We start from the raw sequence: 24,454 nt of genomic DNA, 5'->3' as shown, positions 1-24,454 counted from the left end.
CGTCTTGGCTCGGAGAGGAAGCGTCTTTCAGACCCTATCTTGTCCCTAGTTTGGAGATCAAAGCATCAGAACTTCAGATAGTGATACTCTGGAGGGGGTGGACAGGGAAGGTCTGAGAGACCCAAATAATGAGGACACTAGGCAGCTAACTACACCACTACGTACAAATACACACATCAGTACGAAAACCTCACCTCCAACCCTCAGCTACTTTAAACACAGCATTGCAGGTCCAGGTTTTCTGAACAGGGGATACTTTAAAGTCTGTTAGCAGTTTAAAACATTGCAACACTGGCACAATATGTTACCTATTCTTTGTTTTTAATTACAGGGCAACACAGTAAACTCCAACACAAAGGTGGGGATGGGGGAGTGCAAAAGGAATAAAGAAAACAGAACCAGTATTTCACAAGAGCATCGAGCCAGCGATGAAGTAGCAGCTAATGCTTTGCAGACTCTCGAGGGTAGAGTTCGCTCAAGGTGCTCTGAGGGATTCTCTTCAGCATTTCTTTGGGGAAGAGTCGGAGCAGTTGCCAGCCAATGTCCAAAGTCTCATAGACAGTGCGGTTTTCGTAAGGACCTTATAAAAAATTGAGACTAGATGAATAAAGGCCAAGTACTTCCAACTTATCAGCGTTCTTCAAAATTTATTGTTATGGGTCTAGCACTGTGAGCATGAAGTATAAAAAAGAGACACAAAGCAGTCAGGTCTCCCAGGACTGGATGTGACCAAATGTGGAAATGAGGGTCTAGACAGTAAGTACCCCTGGGAAACAGAGAAAAGGGAGAAAGTCCGCAGGTGAGCCCTTGGGCGCGTGCGTGCGTGCGTGCGTGTGTGTGTGTGTGTGTGTTTAACAACGGGTGGGATCTAAAAACACCCCACTGAATAATGGAAACTAGACCCAGAGTTTTGTCCAGAGAGTAGTGAGGAAAGCAGTTTCCCAGCAACACAGGCTGACCTGAAGGAGGCTAGTACAGATACTTAGAAGGCCTTAAATGCCAATTAAGCACCTGAATAGGTCCACGTGAAAGTTTTCAAACTTGCTATTGCTATTATTATTTTTAATAGCAGCATCATTCTTATCCTGCAAATAAATCTCATTTTTTAACTAAGGAGTTAGAGTGGCTAGAGTTCTGCATTCTTTTCTCTACCAGAATAATTTTTATCTTTTTAAGATATTAAGGTTCTGCATAAATTTTTTTTTTTTTTTTTTTTTTTTTTTTTAGAAAACCCAACAATCATATGTTCTGGGGATTTTAATAGTACTTAAAAAATGTATCCTACAAATAGAAAAGTGCACAAATCCTAAGTGTGCAGCTGATGCATTATTCCAAAATAAACACATCGTTTGTAAGTATCACTGAGGTCAAAAATAGAGTTTACCAGCATTAGCAGGGGTGGCAGGGAAGAGAGCAAACAAAACAGCTTGAAAGCCCTACACATGCTATGTAATAAAAACCATTATAGACTTTTTAACAGAAGGACAATCAATAAAATTAATACTAAATTTACCCCGGCAATGGCACATAGAGAGTCAGGGAGACTGGTGAAGATGCTGGCACTAACGGCCAAGGATGATGGGACAAAGGTCTAGACTAGGTCTTGGGACACAAAGAGTGGTCAGAGATCAGCAGCTTCAACATCGCCCAGGAACTTGTCAAAATACAGGCTTTCTGGCCCCACCCACACCTACCGAATCACAATCTGCACTTCAACAAGATCCCTGGTAGATTCAAAAGCATATTCAACTTTGAGAAACACTGGCCGAAGTTTTTTTCATAGGAACGAAAAGAGAACAGGATAAGATGTTTCAAAGGAGAACAATGCAAATTAGCAACTATTTGATGACTGGAGAATAAATGAAGAGGCTTAAGAATGCCCCATTCCTGAGCTTGGGCTAACTAGGGTAATGGTCATGCCAGAGGTAGACAGAAATTGAAAAGGGAATTGCTAGGCAGGTGGTCAGTTGGGAAAAGACTTTGGTTCTCACCACGCTGAGCCAGAGAGGATGGTGGCATAAACACAGGCTTCCTAGCTGGAGATGTGGGATTAGAGCTTCAGAAAGAGGGTAAAGGCTCCTACACAGCAAGTTAGTCATCAGCATAGGGGAAAAAAAGCACAGAAAGAACAGGTAATTAAGCCTTTGGGAACATTAACAATTAAGAAGCAGGAAGATAAGAAATCAGGAGGATGAAAACGGATGGACTGGGAAAGTCCAAAACCCCCAAAGCCAGAGGAGAGCATTGCAGAGAGGTTAAGAGCGAGGAGAAGTGGCAATGGAGGTAGGAGAGCAGATGGCCGGTTGTAAGGAAGATAAAAAATAAGACAGGAGCTAAATAAATGGATAAAGAAATTGAAGGTAGAGGGGAAGGAACCAGAGGGCTAAGAACGAAGACATGGCAGGCGGCTGGAAGAACCTCTTCTCTAATCAGAAGGAAAATTGTATGGAGACCAATGTAAATTCTCTCAGACTAGGAAAGAAGTCCTCAAAACTACATATGATGCTGTTTCTATTCATAGGAAAATAGTAATCTTACCCTGAGCAATGAAGTTCCTCTCAAACTTCTGCAGAAATTCCAAGTAAAGCACATCATCTGAGGTAAGGGCTTCTTCTCCAACTACGGCTTTCATGGCCTGCACATCCTTACCAATAGCATAGCATGCATCCTAAGGAGAAAAAAAGGTTTACATGAACCTTTATAAACGGTAACGGTACTCTGGGCATTATAAGTGTATCGCTGTAGCTATCTTCACAGTATTTCACATTATTTCCAAACATAATTCACATATGCAAGTACTGGAAAGACTTTATTATACAGCAGTCTCACTAAGGAAGGAGTCTTCAGGCATGCAATACATAGACATTACTAACACTCTACAAAAAATACACTCCCTCGATATATCAATGAGCTTCCATTTTGTAGAGCATTTAAAAATCACAACTTACACAATAGGAGAAATCCATCTCTAAATTCTATTCCAAAAAAAATATCTGGGTTATCAGTAGGTTTATTTATCATTTCTACTTTAAGGTCAAATATATTTTTCTTTAATTATGCTTGGTATACAATCTCAGGACCATAGAAACCAAGGATTTCATAGAATATACACAGCTGTATCCCTTAGCGTTCTGGTGATTGCCTAATATGTTAAACAAAAAATTAGTTAGAATAGTCTTTCAGAAATACTCTATAATAAAGGTTACTAATAAAAACTTAATCGTCTTATGCCTTTTTAATTTAAAAACTACCTCATACAGCATTAGAGGTGGGTTTCCAGCATGTGATCTTTAATCTTTGTCATGAGCAGTTATCCTTATGAAAAAGACTGTTTGGCTCTAATAAATGTTTCTGTATTCCAGTATTCTATATTATATATTCTATATTAAAATTCTACTTTGATGGGGGGAGAAGAAAAGTGATATGGAAGAAAGACAAGAGGTATAAGACAGCAGCATGAACTGAGAAAGTATTCATTTCTTTGAACACAATCCTGGAGAAAACATACGTACCAGCTGGTTAGATACATCGGCGTGATCCTTTCTGGTCATACCTTCTCCAGTAGCAGACTTCATTCACCGAGACAACGAGGGCAGCACATTAATAGGCGGGTAAATCTTGGGTAAAAGGGGAAGGGGGAAAATATTATATTTAAGTACAAAATTCAAGCTTTACTGGTAGTAAAGGAGGATTTTGAAACTCATTTTTATTGCTGAAATTGCATAAAACTGCTACATTTGTTTCCTAGATGATTCCTAATATCTCTTCCTGGTAAAAAAGGAAGTAAGAAACATTGTACAGGTTAAGATTTCTTTTTGAGAATCAAATCCAAAAAGTAAAATCTACAAAACAGTACAAGATTCTATTAAAAAACGGAATTTTCAACATCTGCCTACAGTAGCAAATCCAAATGGTCTTCTGAACTCTGGCTCATAAAATCACACATAAAAAGATTAACAATAATTTCACCTAAAAGCTGATATCAGAAGCTGGCATCTACTAAAGAACCAATAAAAAATCTGTTTTTGATTATTCAGTCATAAAAAAGAATGAAATCTTGCTGTTTGCAACATCATGGATGGACCTTTAGGGCACTATGCTAAGTGAAATAAGCCAGACAGAAAAAGATAAATACCATATCATCTCACATATATGGGACCTTAAAAAACAAACAAAAAAATGTCAAGCTCACAGATAGAGAACAGACTGGTGGCTGCCTGAGGCAGGGGATGAGTGAGCAAACGGGTGAGGGAGGTTAAAAGGTACAAACTTCCAGTTATAAAATGAGTAAGTCATGGGGATGGAACTTTCACAGCATGGTGACTATGTACGTTAATAATACTGTATTGCATATTTAAAGGTAGCTAGAAGAGTGGCTCTTCAAAATTCTCATCACAAGAAAAAAAGTGTTGTAACTATGTGAGGTGGTGGATGTTAAGTGGACTTATTGTGGTGCTCACTCTGCAACATATACAAACATCAAATCATGACATTATACACCTGCGACCGATGTAATGTTACGTCAATTATACCTCAATTAAAAAAATTTTAACAATAAAAGACAAAGAAAAAACTCTGAAAAATCTGTTCTTGTATTAATAACAAAAGTGTGTGTGTTTAACAACGGGTGGGATCTAAAAACACTCCACGGAATAATGGAAACTAGACCCAGAGTTTTGTCCAGAGACTAGTGAGAAGAGCAGTTTCCCAGCAACACAGGCTGACCTGAAGGAGGCTAGTACAGATACTTAGAAGGCCTTAAATGCCAATTAAGCACCTGAATAGGTCCACGTGAAAGTTTTCAAACTTGCTATTGCTATTATTATTTTTAATAGCAGCATCATTCTTATCCTGCAAATAAATCTCATTTTTTAACTAAGGAGTTAGAGTGGCTAGAGTTCTGCATTCTTTTCTCTACCAGAATAATTTTTATTATTATATATATTATCATTATATGTGACCTGGAGGGAGTCACTCACCCTTTGAGACCTTGTTACAGGGAAGAACCCAATCTGACTACACGTTGGATCTGTTTCTTTGACTTTAACCTTTGCCTTCCGCTGCTTTTGTTCACTAAAAGGATACTTTCTGTACATAATGGCCTGCCTCGGGGGAACCCTGTTCCTCTGCCTGAATGTTAAACCAAAGTGCCTTTGTTCAGGGAAACATACGGACTCTGTCCACCTGTGGATGGCTGCAATTAAAAAGAAATTAACACATCCCCTCCCTGAGGCTGGCCATTCCAGGGGATATTCGCAAAACTTATGGCCCTTTTACTTTACCTCCTCATCTCCTCCCCATCTCTGTGCTATAAAAGAAACTAGCAAAAAAAAAAAAAAAGAAACTAGCATCCAAACCCCGATAAGATGGTTATTTTGAGACTTTAATCTGCCGTCTTCTCGGTCTGCTGGCTTTCCGAATAAAGTCGTATTCTTTCCCTCAAGGCGTCATCTCTGATTTATTGGCCTGTCGTGTGGCAAGCACAGCAAGCTTGGACTCGGTAACAACCTTAGTTTATCCGGATGCGGGTGCTTTGTACCAGGTGAACTCTAAAGTTTTCCCTTCTGTAGATAAGTTTACCTCAACACGTTCCAGAAGGTAAAAGAATAATCTCTCCTTCTGCTTGATTAAAGTAAGCAAACATCTACCTAAAGTGCACTTAAAATATTTGCTTTCCAGACATTTATGTAATATATTCCGCCATGAAAATCTCAAGTTGTGGTCGATGTGTTGGAAAAAGTATGCACTTAATCCGTATTTCCAGTTTGGGTTTATGGCTTCTTGGTGGAAGCAAGTCAGGAGAGTCAAAAGCAGAAAGAGATAACCATCTCCGTGTTTCCCACCACCTTCTCCTACAGCAAGAGGGAACCCACCTGCCCCATGGCCGAGCACAACTACACCACACAGGAACTCACAGCGCCTGGCCCTGAAATAATCCGAAACCCAGGGCCAATGCAGATCTGTGAAACTGGGTCCTAAATGCTGCTTTTAATTGACATGCTTCTGTTATCTGTATTGTTTAGGCAGCTGCAACGTAAGCATGATAGAAACATTGTTGAAATCAAGTATTTTTCAAACACATTGCTAAAGTTATAGGCTTTTACATTTTTTTTCCCCCTCCTGCTTGAAATATTATTAATCTAGGATGGAACACAGCTCACCCTTCCTGTGTAGCAAAAGTACAGCTCAAGTTTCTCAATACTCTTTCTTTCCCAATCTTTCTAAATGATCAGGAAGAAAACATTTTAGAAGACATCTGGGAACATATCTTTTGCTGGCAAAGATGTTGAAAACAGAGAAAAAGTCAGAAGAAAATTACTTCCAATGACATCAAGACCATATTTTGAAATTGTTACCGACCAGGGTTCTTGGCGTCCTTAAACAATCAAAATTGATCAAAGGCCAGACAAGAAATTCAGGCAAGGCTTTATTGGGGCCCCTGCTGCAGCAGCGGGGAGCGAGAACAAACAACAGGTTCCTTTGCTTGCGTGCTCCCTAAGCGGGGGCGAGCTTGCTGCTTAGATGGCAGTGGTCCCCAAACCTTTTTGGCACCAGGGACCCGTTTCATGGAAGACCATTTTTCCACGGACCGGCAGGGGGTGGGGTGGGGGGATGTTTCAGGCAGTAATGTGAGCGATGGGGAGCAGGAGATGAAGCTTTACTCGCTCCCCTGCCACTCACCTCCTGCTGTGCAGCCTGATTCCTACCAGGCTGCGGCCTGGGGGTTGGGGACCCCTGTTATATGGCATGAGGGCAGGGGTGTGTCCAGGGGTCGGGCCAGAAGGGTGGCTTAAGTGGTTTGCCCACCGCTTAGGTGGTGGTGTGTGCAGGGGGCACGTGCAGTACCCTGCTTTTGCTCTGGGATCTTCAGAAGTGGCAGTTGGGTTTTTTGGTCTCCTTGTATCTTTTGTCCAGAATTTGCCCCAACTGGGCCTGCACGTCGTTATTTTTAGTCCCATACAGTTTCTTTGTTATTTTGTTGCTCGAGGAGAGGTGTGTCGAGGTGCAAGCACTGCAACACTGCAGCAAAGGGCCCCAGGTCCCAGCAAAGGGTCCCAGGTCCCAGCCTGTCTCAAAATCAATATATGGCTGTTGAAAACAATACTAGAACACTGCAAATAAAAGTATGTTATTTAATACATGGCACAAATTTAGTTCTGACAAATGAATTGGCTTCTAAACTTCAAGAGTAACACAAACGAAGAAAATGAAGTATGGTTAGTGTTATTAAGGAATGCCTCAAAGGAGTGCTGGGTAGTGGGCATATTCTATTAGCAGCTTCAAGAAATTAAATAAATTAATGAAATTAAAGGAATTAAAGTATTTAACTGTGAGTCTAGACTGTTTTAGGACTACTGGGAGAATAGCACTAACCCAGTGGCCTCCTGTATATGTTGAAAATAGTAATATGCAAATTGGGTCATTTGTACAAAATTTAGGAAAATTTCTCATTAAGAAGTTCCATTGACTTAAAGTGATACCAATATGTGTTTAGTTCAACATTCAACTACTTCAAATGGTAGGGAATTCCTTTAACCTACTGTTATGTTGAAGCCCTAACCCCCAGTACGTCAGAATGTGACTGTATTTGGAGAAAGGGTCTTTAAAGAGGTGATTAAGGTAAAAGGAGGCCATTAGGGTGGGTCCTAATCCAATCTGACTGGTGTCCTTACTAGAAGAGGAAATCTGGACACAGAGAAGCACCAGGGAAGTGTGCGCACGGAGGAAAGACCATGTGAGGACACAGCAAGAAGACAGTCATTTGTCAGCCAGGGAGAGAGGCCTCAGAAGAAACCAACCCTGCCAACACCTCGATCTGGGACTTCTAGCTACCAGAACTGTGAGAAAATAAATTTCTGTTGTTTAACCGTCTGAATGTGGCATTTTGTTACTGCAGCCCGGGGAAAATAATACTCTTAGCTTCTGGATTGGCCTGTGGTGGCCTTGCTGAGTGACTTGGATCGGTGCGTCCCTTCCGGCTCAGCCACAATCCGTTATACTCACGACCCTCAGGGTCTCACAAGGTTTGTACGCTGGGTGGGTGCCGTGTTCGCTACCACTCTCTAAGTCGGCCTTATTTCCAAAGGAGTTTAAGTTCCTCCTCAGACCATCACTGACCAGTCTAGTTCTGGCAAGCAGAAGGCACTCGGTGGCATTGTTGAAATTCAGGAAGTTTTCAAGTTTAATTGTGTCTGCCAGTTGAATTCCCGGAAGAGTTTGTGTCTGAGTAGGACCACGATGGTACCTCCTAGCTAACTCAGACCATCCTTAACCACATTCCACACCGTCCGTGCCTAACAGACACTTGTTCACTGACTCAATTTTCAGGGCCAATTGGTCATTTCTAGGCCTTTCCATTCTTTCTAGTGCAGGCTCCTTGTTTTCTCCTATAGAGAGGGCCAGTTCAGAGGTGTCCTCTATGAGTCATCACTCTTAAGGACTCAGGGAAATCACCCTGAGTCCTTAGTTTTGAAATGTGGCATCACTTATTTTTGAAATGTGACAGATTAAGCGCCTTACTAGGGAATGACCATTTCTTAGGTAATGAATGAAGGGCCTTGGTCGTGCCCTCCTCAGGAGCAGAGCCTCCAGAGCTTCAGAAGGACTTGGTGTGTTCTGTCCACCTTAGCACAGGACCATGCTGGTATTTTCATGTAAGAAACTAAGGGTGTTAAATCAGATCATCTTATTAAAATAATAGAATATAAGATTGAAGGTAAGAAAGACTGAAGGAAAGGAAGAAAAAAAATCAGAACCAAAAGAGAGAACAGTGATAACATCGCAGGCCTGAGTCACCATCCTGAGAAAGGCTTGCTGGTGTCTAGGCACCTGAATTTTGGGAGGGCTTTCACCACTCCCAGAATTGAGAAGAGTGGCTCACTGCTGCCTAAGATGTTTATGCAAACAATGTGGGTGGTGCTGAACACTTGCTTTCCTTCTGGAATCTGGGATTTTGATATGTACCAGGGAGAGGGTGCCTATATGACCATCCCCCATAAAAGCCTGGGCTCCTAGGCTGAGGCTAAGCTCCCCTGGTTGGCAACATTTCCCACATGTTGTCCTCACGGCTGGAGGACTGAAGCGTGTCCTGTGTGGTTCCACCAGCAGAGGACTCGAGGGAGCTTGCCTCTGGTTTCCTCCAGACTTTGGTCCACTTGCCTTTTCCTTTGTTGACTGTACTTTGTGTCCTTCTGCTGTAATAAATCACAGCTGTGAATATAACGCTAGGCTGATTCCTATGAGTCCTTCCAGTGAATCATGGAGCCTGGGAGTGGCATGGGGGACCCCAATACAGGAGTGATCACGGAGAACTGCCAGAGGCAAAGAACCCAGAGTGGAATGCAGCCTGGAGACATTCCCTATAGGACACAAGTCACCTCCATGAGAACTGCACAGAACAAGCTCTTAAGATAGCATCCTCCTTTCCACCTGTCACAGATGGGCCTTTCATAATAACAGGAGATCTGTTCTGCATTTCCACACTTTCAAGTAACAATCACAGGTCACAGGAAGACGTGTGACACAACATACTTATGTATTCCAAGCGCTTTATCTAGTAACAGGGCAACTCTACGAGGCTTTCTCAAGATTTGGCTCTTTCGGTGATTTCATTGCTTCTGAGAATGAGATGATTATCTTGTGCTCAATAAAACATACAAACAGATAAATGTGTTATTGTCTTTACTAACTGTTAGATTTGGGTAGACTAGTATAGGCTATGTGTCGTAGGATTAATTCTTAGATTTGCCAAAGTCCAAAAGAAGAGAGCCAGGTAAGCATCAAACTTCACACGTGTCATCACAAGAAAAAGAATGTGTAACAATGTGAAGTGATGTTTGTTAACTAAACTCACTGTGGTAATCATTTCACAATATATACATACATCAGATCATTATGTTGTACACTTTAAACTTACACCATGTCATGTGTCAATTACGTCTCAATAAAACTGGAAAATAAATTTCACGCTAATGGTAGACATCTTGAACAAAAATTCCATTTTCAAATAATTTGTGAGGAAGAGTGAAAGCCACTGAACAAGTAAACCCTTCTGAGACATTCCGTATGGATTTTTAACCTCTTTCAAGAGGCTAACTGTCCATTTTAATATTAGGGAAAAGTAGACAATCCTGCAACAGTGGAATGAAAAATTCCTCCATTCAAAATTTTCTTCTCAAATCAGAATATTTAGATTTATCCTACACTATGTTTGTAAGGGAAACATACTTACTACCACAAGATTTTGCTCTCATTTATGCAAAAAATAGTAGCTCTCTTACAGTGTTTGTCACAATTCCGATTTCAGAGGAAGTGTTAACTTAAATAGGATTTAGCCAAATATGTTTAAAAACATGTCAAGATCGGGACTTCCCCGGTGGTCCAGTGATTAAGACTTTGCCTTCCAATGAAGGGGGTGCAGGTTCAATCCCTGGTCAGGGAGCTAAGATCCCACATGCCTCAGGGCCAGAAAAGCAAAACATAAAACAGAAGCAATATTGTAACAAGTTCAATAAGGACTTTAAAAATGTCCACATCAAAAAGCTCTTTAAAAAAAATATGTCAAGATCAAACAGCTGTTTTTAAACTAATTGTGTATTTAAAGCTGTTTTGGTAGTTTTAGTGACAAAATAGAGATGCTTTTTTCTCAGCATTTTAAATTTGAGTTAGCAATACTGTTAAACCAAAATGATTAGGGTCATACGGTTCACACTGTAATTTCAAAATTAACTCTTCCACAAGAGAAGTTAATCTTAGAATAGGACAAAGAAATATACATTTGAAAACTAAGTTTAAGTAAATGTGAAATAAGTCCTTTGCAACATATAATTGCCATTTCATAAGAAAAGTAAAAGGCTGTGTGTTAGTCAGAGCAGAGGTAAGACAATTCTCCATGGGTTTCTCACATTTCTGCACATCTTACAAACAGAAGCACCGACAGCCCTTTATTCTCAGCTATCTTTCCAAGGATGTTTAGATAGAAAACAGCCTTGTAAGATAATGTCTTCTTCCAGAGGTAAGGGCAAGCATGCTCACCTCCCAAAAGATTCTGGTTCCCTGAACTCTTGTCTTATAACCCGCTGTGCGTGCAGGCATCCATCTGGGCCTGTCCACACAGCCCCTGTGTGCCTCAGGGTCAAGGAGAACCAAGGCAAATATTCGGATGCCCATGCTGGCTGCAGTGGTTTATGAGTAACCAAGTAAGTAATAGAGTCCTTTGTTTCTGACCCATAAGTCTTCTGTCTTCTACCTGCATCCATGGAAAACGGCAGCTTAACTTGTTGCAAATAGGGCAAAATCTCAGATACTCCAAAGTTCTGGATGGAAAGATTAAAGTTCATCTCTCAGAAGACTTACTATAGAATGCATATGAAAAGGTCTATGACTAAATAATCTATTTATTTCAGGTCACTATGCAAACATTTATATATTTTAACATATTGATCTGCTCAATATGTTAAAATGTATATGTATGTTTGTGCTCTTTTGTTTTTTATTGATGCATGGTTAGAAATTCTTCTTTGTTTCCTTTTTAAAAATGGTATGTATTGCATTGTTTTTTGATAGAAAATAACAAGAAAAAAAATGTAGTCTGGGGTCTCACTAGTCAGAAAATCCCTGGTGACATGAAAAATAAATAATAGACATAGGCACACTTGGCTAGAAAATTCAAATAGTACAGAAAAGCTTAAAGAACACAGAAGCCACTCTTTCCAACCCAGCACCAACTTAACCATTTTTATGGTTTATTAAAATTGTCTGGGCTTCCCTGGTGGCGCAGTGGTGGAGAGTCTGCCTGCCGATGCAGGGGACACGGGTTCCAGCCCTGGTCTGGGAAGATCCCACATGCCACGGAGCCAGCTGGGCCCGTGAGCCACAACTACTGAGCCTGCGCGTCTGGAGCCTGTGCTCCGCAGCAAGAGAGGCCGCGATAGTGAGAGGCTCGCGCACCACGATGAAGAGTGGCCCCGGCTCGCCGCAACTGGAGAAAGCCCTCGCACAGAAACGAAGACCCAACACAGCCAAAAATAAATAAATAAATAATTAAATAATTATTTTTTTTTAAAAAAAAGGAAGGACATTCTGACGCATGCTACAATATAGATGAAACTTGAAGACATTATGCTAAGTGATGTAAAGCAGTCACAAAAATGCAAATACTATATTATGAGATATCCAGAGTAGTCAAACGCATAGAAACAGTAAGTACAACATGGCGGATGCCAGGGAGTAGGGAGACAGAGAAATGGAGAGTTGTTTGATGTGTATAGATTTTCAGCTTTGCAGGGTGAAAAAGTTCTGGAGATTGGTTACATATCCATGTGAATATATTTAACACTATTGAAGTGAACACTTAAAAATGATCAACATGGTCATTGTTATGTGTATTTTACCACAATTTAAAATTTTTAAAAATCAAGTTCCAAAAAAAAGAAAGAAAAAAAAAACCTTTACCCAGATATCACCTGCCTCCTCCCCTCTAGTGTGAATTAACTACTCCTTTCTTCATGGCCCCACTTAATTCCTGCACATGCCTCTAGTAGCGTCTTATCACATTTTTGGTAATTCTTTGTTTGACAGGATAAGGGTTACTGTCCCATGAGTGAGATGAACACCCATCCACTTCTAGGCTCTTGACCAGAAGCTAAGAAAATATACTAGGGTCTTTAGTAAGATGGAGAAAAGAGACAGTAGCCCTGACGGCATAATATGCCACAGGGGATACTCAAGAGTATACCTTGTATGTGTAGAGGTGTCACTCTGAGGCTAGATCTGGAGGGGCTAATGTCCTTCAGCCATCCTTCTGTAAGCAGCATCTGAAAGGCCTGAAGAGCACGTCCTCCCATCTCCAACAGATGAAAACATCCCCTTCTCTATCATGAGTCCAACCAACTGAAATGATTGGCCACACCCAGTCTGACCTGTTGGCAGGAAGAGAGGAAGATACTCATTTCAGATAGAGCCAAGATAAAGTAGCTTATGTAACAGACAAGGTACTCTGGGGCCACATAAAGAACTGTTTTGCTGCCTCCCCTGAACTCTTTGTATGTACACTTGATGCCTAACAAGAATTTTTTTTTTTTTTTTTTCTGATAACGGACTGGACCTTCCTACCCTTCCCAGTTCATAGCCAAGAGGTAACACTTGTTTGATCTGTCTTCCCTCCTAGATGAGGAACTCCTTTAGGGCATGGATCACACCTTATTCGTCTTCGTATCCCCTGTGTGCACCAGTGCTGGCACATAGCAGGACTGGTACACACAGCCTGCCCAACAAATGACTGAATGGTTAGAGTGAGGGTGTGGTGAGTCATTACAATAATCCAGAGAGAGGCTTTTGACAGAGCAACTACTCCACCCCTAGAGAAAGGACAGTCTGAATAGAGAACCACAGGGAAGATGTGGGTCTGGTGGCTGTGGGGAGCAGAGGGGGCATGAGAAGAAAAAGTGGTTCGTTATAAAGCCAAGGCTGAGCAGGCTGATGAAGTTTATGCCCTCAAGTCTCATGTTCTGTTGTCTCACTGGTCTAATGACAGGGCCGGCCTTTATCTGGTCGCCGGGCAAGTGTCCCTTCATTCTATAATTTCAGCTCCAACTGAAGCAACACCATAACACTGGGTCAGTGGCCACCATTCCACAAGCCACATACGTTGCTTCAGTTTTAAATTAGGTATTGTTTTTTCTGGCTGATTGGACTGATTCTGGTCTACTAACAATGAGATGCTCATGTATGGCCCTTTCATGTAGTCAATCCTTGGTAATGTTTTTCCCTCTCCTGTAATGCTGGAAAGGATTCCTAACAAGTTGATCCAAAAATCAGCTTTCTTTGTCAACATAATGGTATCCTTTCAAACTCACATTTATAGACTTTGCAAGCTGGAAAGAAGAACAAAGCTTAGTTCCTGGTAAGGAAATTTGTCCCCAGAGGACGGAGTTGGGTCCCAGTGAATTAGAAGTAGAATCCAGAGCCCCTAGCTTCCATTCCTGGCCCCTGTCCTTCTGCTATCTGCCGCAGGTGCAGCCACAGCTGCTTAGGACACGGCCAGCTCGCCCTCCTCTGCACTTCGGTGCGATCAGGGCTCCCTCTGGAGAGCTCTAAATTATCCGCGTTGGGAGAGGAGGAATGAGCAGACACGATTCTTCTGAGGTTAAGTTTCCTTGGAACGTTCTGGGTGATGTTTTTCTAAAGCTCCATCTCAACAATGCTGACTTCGAGGCTTAGGAGACAGTCCAGAAACGCACTGGTTAGCGGAGAATTTGCCACAAACAGCTGCGTGGCGGATGGGTCGGCGCACTACTGTATACTAACCAGCCCCCAAACCATTTATTCATCACTTATAGGCATTATTTGAGCACCTGCTGTGTGTCTGGCTGCAAGCTGTCCAATAAGGAGTTGAGCGGCTCGGGGCTTTGTGACCACCTAGAGGGGTGGGATAGGGAGGGTGGGAGGGAGACGCAAGAGGGAGGGGATATGGGGATATATGTATACATATAGCTGATTCACTTTGTTATACAGCAGCAACTGACACACCACATTGTAAAGCAACTATACTCCAATAAAGGTGTTTTCTAAAAAAAAAAAAAAAAGATTTGAGCGGCTGCCTGCAACCCCCGCCCCCCCCCCACCCCCCGCCCCAGGCCCAAGGAGCCATAGGAACCGGGAGACACAGGGACTTGTGATTCTCAACTCAGATCTGGCCTTAGCTTGTGTTCCCACCTGGGGCAAGTATTGTAAGTCCTCCAGCCCGTAGCTTCAAAGCAAAAAGAAGTCTTTTCAAAAGGGAAGGGTATTTCTGGGAACCGGAGAAACACACAACAACAGCTGCAGAAGTGCTGTGAGCCCCTCTGCAGGCTCCCTGACCCGGGAACCACCGCTCACCCACCCGCGGGCGGAGGCTGCCCGCTGCCTGCCGAGCAGGCTGCCCCGTCCGGCCCCGGGGAGCCCGGGCAGCGGAGGCGCAGGGGGCGCCTTTCTCTTTAAGAGCCCCACAGGCGATGCTGATTGGCTGTAGCTATGCGGGTCTTTCTTCCCAGCTCCCTCCCTCGGAGCGCTCCCTCCCCCGCCGCTTTCTCGGCTTTTTCCACACCCCCTCCGCCCACCCCCCTGCGTCCCCCCCAGCCCCTGACGCTCGCCTCCGGTTCCTCGCCGCAGAGTTCAGCCCCGGCAGCGGTAGGGGCGACTCGCTAGCAAGAGATGCCGGGCGCCAAGATTTGCATTCTTCAGCCGCGCCGAACGCCAGAAGAGGAGAGAAGGAAGCAGAGAAGCCCCGGGAAGGCGGGGACGGGAGGTGCGGAAATCCCCGCCTAAAAGGCAGAAGCCGTCGCCCCCACCAGAGAGCTCCGCGCCGGCTGCTCGCCTGCTTGCTGCCGCTGCCACGAGCGCCCGCCTCTCCCCAGCCATGCCAGGCTCGGCCGCCGACGAGGGGAAGGTCCCCTTCCGCACCGCCAAGGAGGAAATCCGTGTGGGCTTCGGGGTCGAGGGCTCGGAGGGCGGCGGCGGCGGCCGGCGGCAGGACATCGCCTGGAGGACCGTCTTCCTGATGAGCCTGCTCCACTTGGGGGCCGTGTACTCCCTGGCGCTCATCCCCAAAGCCCAGCCGCTCACTCTGCTCTGGGGTAAGTCCCGCCGGCCCCCCTGCGCCCCGGGCACCGAGGCGAGGCGGCGCCGGGGCGCGCGGGGGCGCGGGTCGCCGCTGGCTTCGGGCGGTGCGAAGCCCCCCCTCCGCTCTCCTCTCGCCTCCCCACCACGCACCCCGGCCCCCCCGGCCTGCAGTCGTCCGGCCTTTGGGACAGGCAGGTATTTCTGTGCTGGTATTTTCAACTTCTGCCTCCCCCGCTGTCTGCTTGAGTAGGCGCTTTTGGCGGCGCCTGGACGGACTCGGAGCCCTTCGGCGCCACCGCTGTGCGCAGAGGCGCACCGGCTGAACCTGGGTTCCAGGGCGGGGAGACCGATGGGATGATTGTGTCGCCCAGGCGGGTCCCAGGGGCGCTCCTTTCTGCCGCCCTTCGGCTTCTCAGTCTCCTCTGTGGGCCACGGACCTTGGGGCCGAGTTAAGGACAAGAAAGGGAGTTGCAGCGGGGGTGGAGAGACCCGGCACCGGATCAGTTTTGATGTTCGCGCAGGAGATGGAAGACACCAGTTCCCTTCCTGCCCCTGCAAGGCCCCCATCCCTGCCCCCTCCGTGATCTCTTGTGCCCAGTTGCACTTCTACGGTCCCAGAAGTTTCTCGGCGAGCACACCAACCCCGCGGTGAGAGCGCTCTGCCCCCTGCGAAAAGCTTAGACTGTGACCGAGCAGATCCCCTTCCGGGACCTATCCCTTCTGACCAGTGCCTGTCTGTCACCGCACCTGTAGCTCTCCCTCTCGCCACCCTCTTTCCTAGGACCCGCAACCCTGCCGGCATGGGAGGGAGCCCAGGAGCCCCCCCCCTCAATGCCCCCCACCTCCCGGGGCCCGGGGGCCGAGTGCCTGCCCTACGTGACTCTAGTGGCTGACCTCAGAACCACTTCCAACACCCCCTGCCCCAGCAACTGGTTTTGGCCTCAGTCCCTGCAGTGGCCACGTTAGCCGGGACAAAAGGCGCTGGCCTTGATATCCTGGGCTGAGAATTGGACGAGATGATCCAAGAAGCCCTTTCAGCTCTCCTCTCCGAGATCGCCAAGGAACGGGGGCAGGCGAAACACAACGTACTTTTATTCCCAGAGGGGAAGAGGAAGGAAGAAAATAAGAAAACCTCTTTCTGCAAGGCGTCTTATTTAGCATAGTGCCAGCTCCAAACGCCTGGGTTCATAATGGGGCCACTCGTTTCCAAGCCTTCCCCTGAAACTCTGCAGTCCCTGCTCTCGGAAGCAAACTCTTCCAGAAGATGGGGGCCTCTTAGGGGAGTGTGGCTGAGCAGAGCTGAGGAATGATGAGAGGGGCGGGGCGTCTGTGGGGATCTGTGAAGCCTCCCAGAGCCGCCTAAGCTTTGGGTAACCTCCCTGCTCAGCCCTCCCCTGCTCAGTACACCTCCTCAATTCAGTGTCCTTTCCACCATCTTCTTTACTGTTATGTGTTGGTTTCATTCTCCCTGTCTTCCTTCTTCCTTTACTTCCAGATGACTAGATCGTGAGATGCTCAGTCATTGCTTCATGGACACACTCCCCCCACCTGCCAACCAAAACCCTTATTGCCCTGGATCCTCCAGGGAGCTGCTCCCTCTCCACCCCACTCCTTCTCCCTGCAGGGGCAGGACTGTGCCTTTGGACTGCAGAGCTCACCTGCCTCCAGGGGATTGGGGCTTAGCTTTAATAGCAGCAGTGTCAGAGAGCTCAGGGAGAAGTGAGCACTTAAAATATTGTCTTACATGCCTGGAGCTCCACAGACCCACAGGCTCCATCCCTTACTGCCACCCACCCGCTGGTTCTGGCATCCCACCAGGAGCCACAAGGACAAGGCCCCCTCTCCAGGTTTGCCAGTCACCTCTGCCCTTTCCAGGCCACTCACCGTGGTGGAGACAGAATCTTTCTTCTGAAAGACCTCGGCCAGAAGACACCGTCCTCGGCCTCAAACTCCTCCAGCTTCCCCGGAGAAGTCAACACACTGCAGGACTCTGGGTTCCCCTTTGTGGGTGATGTTGCCAAGCCCATCCTTGTGCCTTCCTGCATAGTCTATTGCCTTAGCTACTTTTCATCAGTTCCATTCCCTGAATCTTGATTCACTCCCTACCTGGGTTTCATTGCTCCCCCCCCCCCCCACCAAAAAAACCCAAACAAACAGAAAAAGAGCCGACAGTGGTGGATATTGTAGTTTCAGATTCAAACTTGTGACTTAGAAACATTCCAAGTAAGTGAATGTTATCTGATGGATAGCTTGTGAGAGAAGAAGTGAGGGAGAGAGACAGCTAAGATCAGTGTGCTGTTGGCTAGAATCTATAGGGTGACTGTTGATCAGGGTTATTTTCATTGAAAGCCCTGGTGCTGTGAGCTTCAAATTTCTCCCCACTGGATGCCCGTTTCATCATCTCTCCCACTGGCTCTGTCTAGTGTTAGGACTGAGTTCACGCACCAGTGGGCTGTTCGTCCACTTCAGGGACCTGAGTTGTCAAGGCAGTAGGCTTAACTAGCCCATCTATTATTGCTTGCCACCCTCCACCCCAGGTATGGTTGCCCTGGAAACAGGAGGCATCCATGCAGAGCACCCAGCAGAGGATGTTTTAGGTGTTGAGTTGTGCGACGAGTAATTTGCGTGGCAGTAAAATGTCATCCATGAAAGATCCCATCAAGTTGTTCAGTCCAGATCTCCTCCACTGCCTCACTCCCCACCTTTTTATGACTCTCCTTGGGCCCAGAGCAAGTTGTTTTCTCTTCTTATCCTTTGCAGTTTTCTGAGTGGGCAGGCTGTCAGAACGGAATGCTCTTGGTGCCCGCAGGTCCTGAGGGATGAGTTTATGACTTTTGAGCACAGAACACGACCTCCAGCTGGAGGAAAAATCTTCACCTGAAGCCTTGAGCTCACAAAAGTGCCTGCTTTGAGGGTTTTTGGCCAAAGGGGCAGTTTGTTCATGCCCTGAATCCCAAGACGAGTGGAATAGGGGAGTGAGGAGCTGCAGCTGTGGTGTCGAGGTCAGAGTCCTGGCGCCTCTTCCCAGCAGCTTTGCCCTGTCTCCAGGCGTTCTGGCCCCTGGTTTCCAAAAACATGAGGGACTTTTCTGGTTTCCCTTGAAATGTCATCCGAGTCCCCTAAATATGCCTTGGTGACACCATGACAATTTCAGTGACAGTATCAGGCATGCAAAACAGTAACATGCCTTGCTCCCTTCCGTCTTGCCCCAGGGCAAATGTGACCATTGCTAAGGTAGAGACAGGATTCTCTGGTGCCCTTCAGGTTGCTGGCACCCAGCCTATGGCGAGGAATGTGAGCGGTGGCAGGAATTGACGAGGCGGTCTAGCAGGAGGGAGGGTCAGGAGAGGCTGGGGTTTGGAAGGTACTGGTCCATCAGTCAAATTCTGTCCAATTCGGAGAGTTGCCCAAAGATGAGCTGTCTTCTGTCAGGCCTTGGGTAACCTGAATCCACACCTTCGATGGTCCTGATGTGTTTGTTGGGCTTCTTTTTCCACCAAATCCCTAACATTGTTGAGGCGCTCCAAGAATGCGTGGCCATGGACTTCTGTTTTACCTCCGGGTTTGCTAGGGTGAGCACAGCTCAGAAGAGAAACAACTGAGAATGTGAATCCCTGCTCTCCTACTTACTTACCAGCTGCATGGCCTTGGGCAAATGAACATCTCCAGACCTCAGCTTTCTCACCTGTAAAATGGGTATATCACTACTTCTTGCTCATGAGGCTGTGAGAATTAAATTCGATAATAGGTGTAAACTACTTAGCACAGTGCCTGGACCTTGGCTGATGTCCAGTAATTGTTAGCTGCTCTTATTATTATTGGTCCTGATGCTGGTTTTTTTTCTTTAGTAGAAGGAAAAAAGGCCCTCTTGCAGCACAATCAATTCTACAAAGCTGGCACACAACATGGCTTCGTTGCCTCTCTTGCATAGAAAAGATTGCTTTGGCTTGGGAAACAAGGGTCCTTTCTCAAAGTCTCCAAAGAGAAATGAACACAGATCCCCCTGTCCCTCCTCCCTCCCCCATTCCCTTCTCTTTCATCCTCTCTTCCTCCTATTTTCCTCCAGAAGGCCATTATTTTGTAAAGAAGAATCTTTTTGTTCAGCTGATAACTCACCTGGTCTTTAGTGTTTTCTTTGGGGCTTTTTGAGCAGAGCCAGTTAAATTGCTGTAAAAACAGGGCCAAATCATTTCTCCTAAATGTCTTAGGGTGTCAGTTTTGACTTTTTTCCCCGTTTTTGTCTCCTTGAATTATCTTTTTTTAAAAAAAATCTTTAATGCTCAAACTACTAAAAAACTGAAAAACATAAATGAATCTTCCTTTTAAATCTTGTAATTCCCAGCCCATTGTTGCAACTCTTGCATTTTTAATAACCAGGCAAGCACTAAGAGCCCTACCCCAGGCTGGGTGGAATGCAGCGAAACCCGAGAGAATGGTGTGCTTTTGCTGGCTTAATAGTCCCAACAAGTATAAATATAGGTTGAGGTTAACATTATTAACTCGGTTTTTTTCTAACACTGGTCAAGGTCACTGCCAGCTGCACTGTCATCCTGAAATGTGAAGTTGCTCTGCAGAGTGGAAACCAGAGCGGGAATCCCAGCATTGCCACTTAGTTCAACTTCTGGCAGGCCCCTTTCTGGTGTGTGAGCCTCGGTTTCCTGGTCTCTGAAATAGGGATGGTAATACTGAGCTGAAAGTTGTTTTAAGAATCAGGGCAAATGTCAAACTGGTGCCAGAGGATAGACATGCAGTGCCCTCTGTTCCTACCAACCCCACCGTGGGCCAGGCGTCAGGGAACCCGCAGGGCTTCCGTGTCTGTTTGTCTGGGACTTGGAGTTCTTGTGGCTCAAATATAAGGCATAGCCTTTAAATCCAAATAGATTATCCTGATCTCGTGTAACATTTAATTCTCATCTTGTCCTGATCTGTGTATTGTATAACATCATAATAATTGCTTGGAAAAGTCACTGAGAGATTTACAAAAGGGTGACACCGTCATGGTGGTTTCTCTGAATTTTTATAAAAGGCAACATCGTCTTTGGTTGGCATTATTCTTGTCGAGCATTTATTTTGACATTCTGTAGTCTCTGGTGTGCGGTCTCGCCATCCCTCTGCTGTGACATGTCCTGCTTCTGTGGAAGTGCCACCCTGGGGTTAAGAGTGTGGACGTGAGAGTCAGAGGATCTGGGTTCAAGGCCCAGCCCCCCAGCTATAGCCTTGGGCAGGTCGCTCACCCCCCCCCCCCCCCCCCCCCCCGTAGCCTCAGCGTCCCCAGCTGCACAGTGAGAAGAGCGGTACAACCAGCAGCATGTGGCAGCTGGAGTGAAAGGAACGAGAGTGAGGCACTTGGCCCTCGGTGCTTCCCTTCGCGCCTTCCCTTCCTTTAGCTCCCCCTTTGGTGGCTGGGACTTGTGCCGGCTGCCCCCTGGTTGTCAGAAAGCCCTGGTCAGGGGTAAAGCAGTTGGTTTTCTGAGTTTGTTTTCCCTGGCAATGGGTTGGTGGCCACCCCAGCAGGGACCCGCTATCCTCCCTCATCAGTGTCTGCCGTTTGTTCACTCTGAGTGTGAACGGCCACGAGAGAAAGCCTCACAGTTGCACGTGCAGTCACATATTCACTTGTCCACTAATTCATTCATTCTTTTCCTTTTCAACTATTGTCCAAAGATATCAGAATCACTTGGGGATCTTTTAAAATATTCAGAAGCCTGGGCGCACTGCCCCGCCCCCGGACCTACTGCACTGGAATCTCTAGGAGTGAGGTCCTGGCTTTTTTGAAAAAGGCATTAAGGTGTTTCTGATGCACAGCGGGGCTGAGAACCATTATTTAATTCCCTTATCCATATTCAGTTATGCTTATTACTCACCCATTACTTGCCAGGCACCGACACCATCCCTGACTTCACGGCACTTAACACCAGTTGGCGAGACAGACGGGTGCACAGGTGAGAACCGCCAAGGCAGCATTAGCTGCAGGTGCCAGCCTGGGGGAGTAGGGGAGGCTTCCCAGGGGAGGAGGTGGCTGGACTGAGCCTCCAGGAGGCCCGAGGCTGGCTGGCCAAGGGGTTTGGGTGAGATGGCACTGTAGCCACAGGCTACAGAGCTCCCGAGGGGAGAGGGGAGAGCCAGTCAAGGACCTGGTGGTTCAGCGAGGCTGAAGGTGATCAGGGCCCAGATCCAGGGCAGGAAGATCCAACAGGACCAGGAAGACTGGGAGGAGATCAGGCTTTCGGAGGGGCTGCCCTTCAGCCTCTACCTGCCTCTCACCTCCTCTCACCCATCACACACACCAGCCTCTCTTGGTGTATAACTTCTAGACCAGACACATGGCAGCGGGATGAGTGAGTCTGAAGATTTTCGGGAAAGACCCTGAGGCAGACGCCTTGGAGCAGGTGTGCAGTGGGGCCGGGCACCTCTCTCAGGCTGGGCAGAGCTGAGGGAGACCTAGAAATAATGTCTCAGCTGGGCCTTTGATCTCACAGATTCAGGGGTATTGTCCCAGGACTAAATTACTAAAATGCCCCAAGGGTATAATAGCACAGGCATACCAGACCCAGGGCTCTCTCCTCCTCCTGTGTTCCTCTTTCCTCTGTTTCTCAAAGGTACAGGTGTGTAGGGGAGTTCTTCTCACCTCACTTCCTCCCTTGAACCTGAGCTTAAACAGCTGGTTCTCACTACCCTCCTCAATGTCCTGCTTCCCATTTCTGCAGCTTATTACGGAGGGCTCTGTGGGTCCCTGCAGGCTGTGGTCCAGCAACATCACCTGGGAGCTTGTTAAAAAGAAAGACTCTCAGACCCCACCCTGGACCTATTGAATCACTACCTGCACTGATAAGGTCTCCAGGTGACCCATCTGCAGTGAACTTAGAGAATCACTCCCTGAAGTCAGGCCACAGGCCGACGGGTCAGAGAAGCTGCACATGGGTGGGATTTGGCAACTCTTTCTTTTTCCGTTTAATGGCCTCCTCCCCTTTGCCTCCCCTCCTCCCCTCCTGCCTCCTTGTAGCTTATTTTAGAAGATGTCGGGATCCTGCTTCTCTTGCCAACAAAAGGCTGTTGCTAAAATCTTTCAGCCGGCAGCAGTGATGTTTAATTCATGGGCTAGAAAATTAATTTTATTTTCATGAGTAGAGCTGGAGAAAAATAACAGGAAGTCTCTGTGCATGGCCCTTGGGAATTCAGCATGTCTGTTTAACTGGTAAAACAGTTAACAGTTCATTTACCAGATGAACTGGTAAAGGCGAGGGGGCCTCAGGAAAGGGCCACCTTCCACAAAGGATGCTTTTGGCTGCAAGTAGCACAAAACTCAACTTAGGATGGCTTAAAAGATAAGGACAATTTCTAATTTCACTGGTAGGTAATCCTAAGGTAGGGCACTTGTGGGATGACTCAGTAATAACATCAAAGTGCAGGTTTCACTTCTGCCATGATGGCCTTGTGGAATTTAGTTTTCCTTGTGGTTACAAGATGGCTGCCAGAGTTCCAGGAGTTACAACAGTGTCCTACAGAAGAAGAGAGAGGCTGCCCCTTCCTGAAGTCTCATCAGAGAGAAACTCTCTCCTGGTCATCTCACAGCTGATGTCTCCTCAAGTCTCACTTGCAGGATTGTGTCCCAAGTCCCTTGTTAAACCATCACTGGCAAGGGATTCAGGCTAATCAGTGTTAGCCACTGAGCCACATGCCACATGAGGTGGGGGTTAAGAGCCAAACACAACCCAGGCTCTGGGGGAAGGGAGCAGAGGGCATGGCTGCTGGGACAGCCCACACCTCTGCTCCCGGGCCTGCCTTTACTCCCTCTCATGACCTTCCCTCTTTGGTGTCCCCTCCATTCCCTGGAAAGGCTCTGATTTCATATTTTAGCACGCTCTTCCCCTCTACTCCCTACCCGCTCCGCTTGTCTCCAGTCCTGCTGTCATTTCAGCGAGGTGTAAATGTCTGCCTTTTCCGTGAGGCTCTGCGCTCTCCCGTAGCACATCTGCCTCCCCAGAGCCTGGCAATGGCCTCTGCTCAACACACACTGTGCTGGGGGAATGGATGCAGGAGAAGACGAGTGAATGAGTTTAATCTTTGTGTGGCCTTTCTTTCTAAGGAAAGTTTTCATGTTTCTTTAAAGATGTTTTTGCCCCTGTAAGAGAACTTTCCATGTGATTTTGGGGAAAGAACTGGGGAGAGAGAAGCCTTTCTCAGTGCCCCAGGAACCTGCATGCCCCTCTGCACCCGTGTCCACCTGGGAGTCACCCTGACCTCCGTGGGGAGCTTGCCGAATTCTCTATCGGTCCTCTGGGTTTTTATGGGGTGAGACGGGGCTGGGGAAGGTTGCTCTGGGCACAGGGAAGTGTTAAATGCCTTGTGGGAGAATGGATTTAAAAAGAAAAAGATGGACAGTGAGTGACTTAGAATGTGTTCTTTACCAAGGTTTTCCATGGTGACACACTTTCCTCAGGCTGATGAATGGTTTTCTTGGCTGGTCATTGTCTTCATTGTTCAGGTGACGCAGAACGTCAGTGATGACGTCACGGTCAGATTTCTGTTCTCTTGCCTCAAATTTTACTTAAAAGGGCATTTAAAAGTCCACTTAAAAAAAAAAGTCCACTTAATCTCACCCAGCAGGTACTCTTTTTTTAAAAAAAATCAATTTATTTATTCATTTTTGGCTGCGTTGGGTTTTCGCTGCTGCACGCGGGCTTTCTCTAGTTGCGGCGAGCCAGGGCTACTCTTCATTGCGGTGCGTGGGCTTCTCACTTCGGTGGCTTCTCTTGTTGCGGAGCACGGGCTCTAGGCGCCCGAGCCTCAGTAGTTGTGGCGCACGGGCTTGGTTGCTCTGCGGCACTTGGGATCCTCCTGGACCAGGGCTCGA

General features: G+C 46.4%; 2 protein-coding genes across 2 annotated transcripts in view; one reads left to right on the top strand and one right to left on the bottom strand.

Annotated features, from left to right (window-relative positions):
* LOC130708225 (V-type proton ATPase subunit B, brain isoform-like) lies at positions 1-12,918 on the bottom strand. Its single transcript, XM_057546499.1, has 4 exons — positions 12,737-12,918; positions 3,513-3,617; positions 2,539-2,668; positions 1-580 (listed from the first exon to the last, which is right to left on the bottom strand). The coding sequence occupies exons 2-4, from the start codon at positions 3,573-3,575 to the stop codon at positions 441-443; spliced, it is 333 nt and encodes a 110-aa protein (XP_057402482.1). The 5' UTR covers positions 3,576-3,617; positions 12,737-12,918; the 3' UTR covers positions 1-440.
* A 2,202-nt stretch (positions 12,919-15,120) lies between these two features.
* Positions 15,121-24,454, top strand: part of CDS1 (CDP-diacylglycerol synthase 1) — a 107,641-nt gene continuing 98,307 nt past the window's right edge. The window contains exon 1 of the mRNA XM_057547047.1: positions 15,121-15,614. Coding sequence (XP_057403030.1) covers positions 15,398-15,614 — 217 coding nt within the window. The 5' untranslated portion in view covers positions 15,121-15,397. The remainder of the gene's footprint in view (positions 15,615-24,454) is intronic.

This window comes from Balaenoptera acutorostrata, chromosome 5, assembly GCF_949987535.1.
Source record: "Balaenoptera acutorostrata chromosome 5, mBalAcu1.1, whole genome shotgun sequence".
In the NCBI taxonomy this organism is placed as follows: Eukaryota; Metazoa; Chordata; class Mammalia; order Artiodactyla; family Balaenopteridae; genus Balaenoptera; species Balaenoptera acutorostrata.
The sequence above is the reverse complement of the archived record's forward strand: the minus strand, read 5'-3'. Positions and strand labels throughout refer to the sequence as shown.